The 10039-nt window shown below is 42.4% G+C and overlaps 1 protein-coding gene across 3 annotated transcripts in view; it reads left to right on the top strand.

Moving 5' to 3' along the window:
- The window catches only part of Stk38l (serine/threonine kinase 38 like), a 53585-nt gene extending 45390 nt beyond the window's left edge, over nt 1–8195 (top strand). For 2 of the 3 annotated variants that reach the window (XM_021190598.2, XM_029535330.1), the window contains exons 10-14: nt 1368–1485; nt 1884–2007; nt 3278–3373; nt 5564–5655; nt 5759–8195. In XM_021190598.2, the coding sequence (XP_021046257.1) occupies nt 1368–1485; nt 1884–2007; nt 3278–3373; nt 5564–5655; nt 5759–5886 (558 nt within the window). In that variant the 3' untranslated portion in view covers nt 5887–8195. The remainder of the gene's footprint in view (nt 1–1367; nt 1486–1883; nt 2008–3277; nt 3374–5563; nt 5656–5758) is intronic. The other variant, XM_029535331.1, reaches the window with a different exon arrangement.
- Nucleotides 8196–10039: the final 1844 nt, after the last annotated feature.

Genomic DNA, 10039 nt, shown 5'->3' on the forward strand with positions numbered 1-10039 from the left:
ATGGTTGTGAGCCACCATGTGGTTGCTGGGATTTGAACTCCGGACCTTCGGAAGAGCAGTCGGGTGCTCTTACCCACTGAGCCATCTCACCAGCCCTCCCTTTGTGTTTTAATGAATATAAGAACTGCTTCCTTCCTCTTTGCATTTCTATCGTTAACCAGCATGTGAACATTTATGATTAGGAAAGTGGCTTTGACTTATTTTTCTAGTTTCTTTTACAATGTCCAGCATATGCAGGCACCTTTGTCAGTATTGTTCAGTTCAAGTAAACAATGCAGAAGCCACTGACTTCCCATCCCCTGGGACATGCTAGACTGAGTGGTAGCAGCAGTCTGGCGCCTCCAGCACAATTAAATGACCTTTTTCATTTTTTAGCTCATTTGCCAAGTAGTGACAGCCTTCATATTCTAGTAAACTTTCAAAGATTTAGAAATGTGCTCAGCTGTGCATTAAGGAGAAAAACATTCTATTTTTAAGTCAGATTTTACATTTGAGAAAAATATTACAGACTTACTATTTTTTAAAGGGGAATAAGTGAATACTGTTTAAAAATGTTGTACTCACCTGTAATCCCACGAGACTGAGACAGGGGCATCCCGAGTTTTGAGACCCTATTTTAAAAGTAAATTAAATCATAGCAGAGGATTTCTCCAACTAACAGAGTGTTCCTATGCATCAGCTTCTACCTGTGCACAGGGACTCTTCTGTTGGCCGAGAGTCATGAGCTCCCAAGGGAGAAGCACAGGTGAGTTCATTGATGTTTGGAGCAGGAAATTCCTTCAGCCCACCAACTGTCAGTCTTGTGGTTCCCCAGGTTCTTGAAATGACAGTCTGCTGTCACAGGTGTCCACTGGTTCCTAGAGTGGTGCCCCTCCTTGAGAATTGCTGTCTTTAAGAAGTCATTTTTGTAGGATTTGATGTGATCAAGGAGCATTCAGACAGCTCCTGCTGGGATGCCTGGAACTAAGTTACAAGGAAGGTGTCTCTAGCTAACAGAGCCTGTTCCTTTTCTTGTTTTATCCTCAGATCGAGCTGTTGTAGGTTCTCTTACCTGGATCTTTGGTAAGCAGAGCTGGGGTTCAGAGAGCCCAAAAGCACATGAGTAGTGAGCAGGGAAGTCAGGCCTACCAGACTCAGCCTTTTATTTCCTTTTGAAGTGAACTTAAGGCCTCTCCTGGCGCCAAAGTCCTGTGTTGTATGCCTAGTGCCTGACTCAGCCTTTGTCAGTCAGCTTTACCTGAAACACACAGAGTCACCTATAACTGAAAACTTGTCTCCTCTGTCTAGTGCGTCCTCCTGTAATAAGCCATACTCAGATGTTTTATAAGCAGTTCAGAATGCCAGTTTGATACTCTGCTTCTTTGTAGGCTTACTCCACAGTTGGAACACCAGACTACATTGCTCCAGAAGTATTCATGCAGACTGGCTACAACAAATTGTGTGACTGGTGGTCCTTGGGAGTGATTATGTACGAGATGCTAATAGGTAGGTTCTGTTTGTGTGATGATACACATCTTTTGGTGCCAGTGTTTGAACATATTACATCTATTAAAGACAAATAGAGCACAGTCATTTTGAACCTATTTCTCACGTTTATCAGAGTTAAATACATATTGATAAATACCCAATAAACTGCCCTGGGATCTTGTGGTAGGAGGTAGTTAATTAGCTTGGCTTCCTTTATCAAGTTGTAGATGCAGGGCTCAGATAAAATGAAGTAGAGTTTTAAATCCGTGTGGACTTTATTAGTAATTTTATAGTAAGTTGATGCATGAGATATTGCTGTAGAGCACTCAGAGCTGTTTCATTTCTTGTGGCACATATTGTAGGTCTGCTTGAATTGATCACAAAAACTGATAAATTGTTGATTCTCTGATGCCCAGGCTTTCCACCTTTCTGCTCAGAAACACCTCAAGAAACGTACAGAAAAGTTATGAGCTGGAAGGAGACGCTGGCATTTCCTCCGGAAGTGCCCGTCTCTGAGAAAGCCAAAGACTTGATTCTCAGGTCAGTGACTCTTAAAACTTGACAAGTGCATGCGTGGTCAGTGTCTCTGAGGCAGGGAAGGTCTTGGGAGGAAAAATACCATTGATTTCATTAGTCAAGGAGGTCAGTATAAAGAAAAGTTTTACAAAATTCAAACTTTAAAAGATTTTATTTGGCTGGCACTCGGGAGGCAGAGGCAGGTGGATTTCTGAGTTCGAGACCAGCCTGGTCTACAAAGTGAGTTCCAGGACAGCCAGGGCTATACAGAGAAACCCTGTCTCAAAAAAGACAAAAAAAAAAAAAGATTAAAAAAAAAAAGATTTTATTTTTATGTGTAAGTGTGTGGGTACCACTTGCCCACGGAGGCTAGAAGATTCCTTGGAGCTGGAGTTACAGATAGTTGTGAGCCACCCAGCATGGGTGCTAGGAATTGAACCCAGGCCTTTCACAAGAGCAGCAAGTGTTCTTGACTTATTTCCCCCGACCCTCAAAATGCAAACACTTTAAAAGAATTTTGTGGGAAGATGGTGTTCAGAAGAGAGAAGAGATCTTCTTGGACATCCTGGTGATATTATTAGCAAAGTGTCACTCCTGTTAGACTGCAAGGACTCAGTGCATCAGAGAGAAAGGGAGAATAAATGGATCAGGAGCTCTTGCCATAGAAGTGCACAGGGCCTCAAGCAGAAGACTGCCATGCCAGTGCCCAAAGTTGTTGTATGAAATTGTTAAGCTGGACATGACCTCTGACCCAGCAGTCTCATTTCAAGGAATTTAATTGGGCCTATAACCATGTAGGTGTAAAGAGTTAGGTATGTTTCTTGTTATTTTAGTTGTGAAAAATTGAAACATAATATGTAAGTCTTCAACAGCAGCAGTGGATAGAACACTCCGATATCTCTGTATGCAGATCTCAAAAAGCTACCTCACAGGAAAATACTGACCAGCATTAAATGACCAGCATTAAAAAATGTTCTTAGTATAGTCAGTGACGGAAAGGTCTTAAAATAATTATTATTGTGTTAACACGATATTATTACATTTTATTATTGTATTAATAATTTTACTATTACATTAATATTGTTATAAGATGAAAAGTAGCTTTGGAATGTTTGCCAGTTATCTCTAAAGGATAGGTTTATGGGTAATTTGTACTTCCTCTGTATTTCCCACAGTAGCTTCAATATCTAAATTAAAATGCTTACTAAAAACATTCAATGTAATAACAATTAGATAATAACAATTAGAATCTTTGAGGTGAAAAATGTGGCTGATAATTGGTTTTCCTTTCTAGATTTTGTACTGATTCTGAAAACAGAATTGGGAATGGTGGTGTGGAAGAGATCAAAAGTCATCCGTTCTTTGAGGGTGTAGACTGGGGGCACATAAGGTATGTTCTGTACCCTGAGCTGACAAACACCAACTTCTGGATTTGGTGGTTAGTGCACTTTTGCTTCTTCTAGACTTGTGGTTCTCAATCTGATGGTTGTGACCCTTTCACAGCTGTCACCTACGACCATCGTAAACACAGATGTTTCCATTATGATTCCTAACAGTAGCAAAATTACAGTTAGGAAGTAGCAACGAAAATGATTTTATGGTTGAGGGGTCACCACCCCATGAGGAACTGTATTCAAGGGTCACAGCATTAGGAAGGTTGAGAACCACCTTTAGTCTAAGCACAAGAGGTAGTGCTGCCTCCTCTGAGAAGTCACTGCCTCTGCAGCTTCTCAGTGTGTCTTCTCTGGAGGTCACACTGTGTGCCTAGTACTTCCCACTGTGTGCCCAGTACTTTCACGAGCCTGTCCTATACATCTCTCATCTTACCCTGAGGCAGTGTTAGTGTCTGGCTCATGAGGTCTGAGCTAGAGTTTCTAGACAGAGCATACCTATTATGGAAGCAGTCACAGAGCAGAGTGTGGCTGCCTAAACTCACACTGTTAGTAAGGACCGGAAAGTTGGGTCACAGAAGCCCAGGGCCTCCCACTCTCTCCACTCAACTGAGACTTCTTGTACAGGCATGGACAGTACAGGGATTTCTTGTAGAAAAAATCAAAACCTCAGGGCTGGAGAGATGACTTAGAGGTTAAGAATATTGGCTGCTTTTCTTGAGGTCCTGAGTTCAATTCCCAGCAACTGTTTGGTGGCTTATAATGAGATCTGGTTGCCCTCTTCTGGTGTGTAGGCATACAGGTAGGCAGAACACTCTGTACATAGTAAATAAATCTTTTTAAAAAAGAAATATTAAAATTTTTTAAAAGGCTGATAAGGGGCTGTTGGAGTGGCTCAGCAGGAAAAGACAGATAATCTGAGTTCAATTCCTGGGTCCTTCAAGGTAGAAGAAGAGAACCAACTCCTGAATGTGTTCCTCTGACCTCTACACTTGTGATATGGTGTGGGGTGTGGGGGTGCGGGTGCACACTTAATACATAAATATAATATAAAAAGGTTTTGTCTTGTTTTGAAGGGAGTTGTTGTTGGCTTTTGTTTTTGTTTTTATTGTTGTTTGGGTTTCACTGTGTAGCCCAGGCTATCTTAGAACTCACTCTGTAGACCAGGCTGGCCTCAAACTCAGAGATCCTCCCGCCTCTGTCCCCGAGTGCTGGGACTAAAGGTATACCACCACAGCCCGGCCAAATTAAAAGTTTTAAATGACATTTTAACTATTTCTATAGTTAAATGTTTTTAGCATAAGAAGGCGTTTTTGTGAATAGATTTTTTTTTAACCTGACCTCTCTGGTACTCTTAAAGTGTATATGACTGACAAGCTTTGCATTCAGATTTTATCACAAATATGTGTGCCCCTCTTTTTTCGCAGAAGTCCTTGTATTTACTAATCTTCACTAGAATTCAAGCCCTAATTCGCTTAGATAGATCTGATCTCCCTGTCTCCCACTTTTCAGTAAAATACCTTCTCTTTTAATTTTCTTTTCACCTAAAAAACAAAACAAAACAAACAAACAAACCAGGCATGAGGGGCTAGGACTGGAGCTCATCAGCAGAGTGCTTGCCTAGCTCTGTTCAGTCCCCAGTGCTGGGGGGGGAAAGCAGGAGAAAGTCTTCATATAAAATTTCCAATCTTGACATCCACTTAGCTATGTTCAGAGCCACAGCAGACAGACACCCTTGGGTTTCCTGTCCTGTGCTACAGTGGGCAAGACTTTTCTAGAGTGGTTTGTTGGACAGTTACGAGTTCAAGATGATGATCACAGTCGTATACAGCGTGACCTCCAGAGAAGACACACTAAGAAGGTGCAGAAGCGGGCTGGAGAGATGGCTCAGTGGTTAAGAGCACTGACTGCTCTTCCAAAGGTCCTGAGTTCAAATCCCAGCAACCACATGGTGGCTCACAACCATCTGTAATGAAAACTGCCGCCCTCTTCTGGAGTGTCTGAAGACAGCAACAGTGTACTTACATATAATAAATAAATATTTAAAAAAAAAAAAAAAGGTGCAGAAGCAGTGACTTCTCGAGGAGGCAGCACTACCTCTTGTGCTTAGTCTAAGGGTGATTCTCAACCTTCCTAATGCTGTGACCCTTGAATACAGTTCCTCATGGCTGCTGAATTGCCTTTTGCAGGGAAAGACCAGCAGCTATTCCTATAGAAATCCGGAGTATAGATGACACCTCAAACTTTGATGACTTCCCTGAGTCTGATATCTTACAGCCAGGTAAGAGGTTCACAAGCATATCCACACTGCAGTCACCCGTGAGGTGACGGACACATCACCAATGAAATCCCTTTGCCCTTAGTTGCCTTTTTTCTCTTTCTAGTGCCGAATACCACAGAGCCCGACTACAAATCCAAAGACTGGGTTTTCCTCAATTACACCTACAAAAGATTTGAAGGGCTGACCCAGAGAGGCTCCATTCCCACATACATGAAAGCTGGGAAGTTATGATGATCACAGTCGCCCATGGCCAGGAGAACTCAGGTAGCTGCATCCCCAGGCTGGCTCGGCATCAGCACCAGGAGCTCCGGGACGGTGCTGCTCTCCAGCCAGAGGAATGACTACAGCTTGGGAATCTGAGGCTGCTACGGCTATGGGAATTGCTCAGCTTTTTTTTTTTTTACAAAGGTACTGGAACAAAAGGAACAGACATTCCCTCCTAACTGCACTGCCTACGTGCATGTTGAGAGGTCCATCCTGCCCATGTGCTGCGCTTCTGATTGCAACACTAATCCAGCCAGAACTGCATAGCACTACAGCACCATGACAGCCTGAGGTTGCTCTCAGTGTCCCTGCTTCACTGCAGAGCCCGTGGTTCTAGAATCAGTGAAAAGCCATCTTCTGTAGCTGCTGTTAGAACATTTGCCCTGTTGGTTTGGACATTGTAAGCTCTACATGAAGACAGTTTCTGTACAGGCTCCAAGGAACTTAAGGACACTGACTTCGACATTAGAATTTCCTGTCAAGTTCTCACGCAGACCCTGTGGCAGGAAAGGCAAGCTTCTGTCAGGGTGAGGGCATTTCTCACCTTCACTCTGGCATCTCCAAGGCTGATGGTGCTGAGAGATTGTGACTTGACGACCGATGTGCACACAGGAGATGGACCTGAATGATTGTCAGCTACTCCACTTTTAACAAGAGGGCATAGCATTGTTTTAGTTTGAGGATGGTGAGCTGAGTTTCAGAAATGACCATGAAAGCTGCTTGTAGAACCTAGTGTGTTTTTATTAAACTATTTTTTTAAATGTCAAACTTCTGATCAGTCAATGGACACTGTGGAGAACAGAGTGTGACTCACTGTGGCTTTCTGCAGAAGTGGCACTTTCGTGCTGGTGACCCTTTGTTCCCTTGATTGCACTAGTGCCATTGTTTTCCAATGAACCAAAGATCCTGGACAGTGGCTGTCAGAGGGGAGTGGAGCTCTGCTTTACAGGGGTGCTGCGCTCCCTTGACAGAGGCCAGCCCTGTCCACTGTTAGCTCATCACTGTGGTTAAAGCCCATTATGAAATAAAGGAAGTGGGTGCAGGCTGGGAGGGTGTGACTGGAGACTGGGCAAAGAAGTCAGCATCAGATTCTAGGGGTGTTTCGCTAAGGATTACATCATCTTTTCTTGCTTAGCATTTTGATTCTGAAACAACTTTCTGAAGAGATGTAGTTTTGTGAGTTGTAGTTGTAGTAACTCCTCAGGGAATGGCTAATGTTTATCATCTATGATTGATACAGTGAGGCTTTATGGGAGGAATGTTTCTCCTGAGGGGACTGAGCAATGCCTTGTGACCCCTCTTTCATCAAGGCCATCAGCTCCTGATATATTTTGATGAGTCCTTTAAGGCTCCCCCATTTTGCTGTTGAGTCTGGTAATCAACACCACTTGTTATGTACTGGCTCAGCTGTGGCCTGATGGATCCTATGCCAGGTATTTGGAGAAAGCACTGGAAATGGTAGATAAGCCTCCCTGACTTCAGCTGCCTTAGTATCTGCAGGGTATATGAGCGTCTCCAAGTTGTCTGTCTCAAGGGTACTTTAGCAGCAGAGGCCCCTGGGTATAGGGATTCTACCTTTTCTTTCAGAATGGGACTTTTCTAGTGTGAGAGTATCTGGGTTGGGTAGGAGACCTTGCCAAATTCTCTAGCTCAGGTGCGATAACTGCCTAGCTACCATACCGTAGGGTGGGTGTTGTCAAGTCCAGGTGACTGGGGTAGTTTGAGATTAGTGTACAGGAGAATTACCGAACTCATGTTTCCATGATGTAGGGACAGAACACTTCGTCTGATCTCTGTTGTGGCTGTGAAAGCTGTGAGGCAGGTTTCCTGGTGGTGGAGAGGCATTTTGGCAAGTTTGCTTTGCGGGTTGCCTCCTCCCCTGGCATTAACCTGGCTGCCGCTCTTCAGGAATTTCTCGTGGAAGTGGTCCCTAATCTAGTATAAAGGCCCCTAAAGACTGTCTGTCTGTTGAAGTAAAAATATGAGGCATGGTGCAAATTATGCAAATAATTTGCAGAGATCCTCCAATACTGACTTTTTTCCATTATACATTTCCCATATTTTAGGTAAATAATGTAATTTAAGTGATAAAACCCTATCTTAATCAACTGGGCATAGTGACATTTTCTCTTAATCTCTATTTTGAATCTAGGAAGTTTTATTATAAACGGTGGTTTGGGTTTTTCTAAAGATACAGAAAATATGTACAATTCAGATGTATTGGTTTCCTGATTGAATAGAGGCTTGTATTTTTTCATTAAAACCTTTGTGTTGAAGCAGTTATTCACAGCTAAGTCTGGAGATGTATGAAACCTGGGCTGTGTGTGACCACTTCACCAGCTGTGTGGTAAAAGTGCCAGCTATGGAATATTAAATGCATTCTTTGCTGCTAAGGCTTAAGATAGGGTTCCTTTATTTCCATATCAGCATAGCTCTTAAACACATGCATAGCTCTGTACAAGCTGTACATTTTAAAATATCTTGAAGCATAGTTTGTTTTGGTGTCAAGAATCTAGTCCACCAGTCAGTCTCTGCCAGCAGGTCAGATAGCAAGCCACCTATCTTTTGGCAGTCTACAAGTATATTACTTGAGGGTCAGAAAAGGGTCCTGGCACATCCTCTCTTTGAATTGTTAAAATTTGGAAAATTCAAAAGCAACTGTTTTACTATGATCATTATTATTTCTCATTTTATTTCAAAATTATTTTCTCTGTAGAAGTGCACTTATTTCTGAAAAATCTTAAAGAAGCCAACACTTAATACATACGAGACACTTGAGACTACTAGAAATATTTTAGATTTTTATTACAAAATGTGAGGAGATGAAGGAATAAAGTAATAGAAGTGTATTATAGTTTTGGGGGGTTTTTTGTTTGTTTGTTTTTTTAAGCAATATAATCTAGCAGTTGTCCAGAACCATCAGACTTCTGAGCCCATCCAGCATTTCGAAGACTGTTGGGCAGGGGCATCAAGAGCCTCTTCACTCACAGCACAACGAGAGAATAAAACCACGTTTACAAAAGCTCTGTTGGTGGGGTGTTTGTTTTGTTTGTTGTTGGGTTTCAGATCGTGTTATCCAAAACTTAAATACTATATCGTTAGTAAAATTACCAAATAGCTATTACACCTGAAAATCGCATCACAAAAAGATTAAAGTATTTGAAATTTTGAATCAAGACAGTTGAACCAAGTTTAGGTTTAAAATTTTTTGGAACCATACCTGAAAACATACACCTTTGTAAGTTGTCATTTTAGGTACTTGCTGGGCTTAGGTCATGCAGCCCCTCCAGTGAGTCAGAACCCGAAAGCATCTGTAAACTAAAGGTACTCATAAGAGTTCAGAGATAGGATTGACTCAGCTACCACTCACTGTGTCCCTTCCTGTGGAGGTCACAACCAGGACTTGCCAGAGAGAGCCAGGCAAAATCCCCTGGACCCCAATAGTACCCCCCCCCCCAGCCTAGTTATACTCTGGTGTCCCCAGCATGTATCAGTGATGCTGTGGTAAGAACAGTGGGAACACGAGGTTGGAATTTGAAGAGAGCAAACTTGGAAGCTCTTAAATCCAACTCTCAGAAATGTCTAGTGAAACTACTTACATTCCTAAGCATAGTTTTACTTACATGATGTATTGTCTTAAAACTGTTCTGTAAAGAAATGGAGTCTCCAGAACACAGGATGTTGCCCTGGCACTCCACACCAGTACTTAACCTCCAAGGCATAGAGTATGTTCCATCAGATCATCTCCTTATGCTTCCAGAACTTAATAGGAATACAAGAGTGAGATGACAGAATTGTCACGTGGGATGAGTGCAGGTGGCACAGGAAAGTAACAGTGGTTACACCAGTAAGTAAGTGGTCTCAACACAGGTCACATGGTCTCTTTCAGGGTAGTCAGTTTAGCAGCACAAAAACATGAAGTTATGTTAACTTCTGTCATCCATGTTGCTTTGTCCTTGGTCAGAAAGGGAGAGAGCACGAGCTAGCAAGCTAGATGGCTACGGAGACTTAAGTTGTATCACACAACTTAAGTTTTTTAGAGAACCTTGCTCTGCCGAAGAGAAAACTGAGCAGTTAAGAGTGACTACTGCTCCTATAGAGGACTTGAATTTGGGTTCCA

This window comes from Mus pahari, chromosome 2 (genome assembly GCF_900095145.1).
Source record: "Mus pahari chromosome 2, PAHARI_EIJ_v1.1, whole genome shotgun sequence".
Classification (NCBI taxonomy): Eukaryota; Metazoa; Chordata; class Mammalia; order Rodentia; family Muridae; genus Mus; species Mus pahari.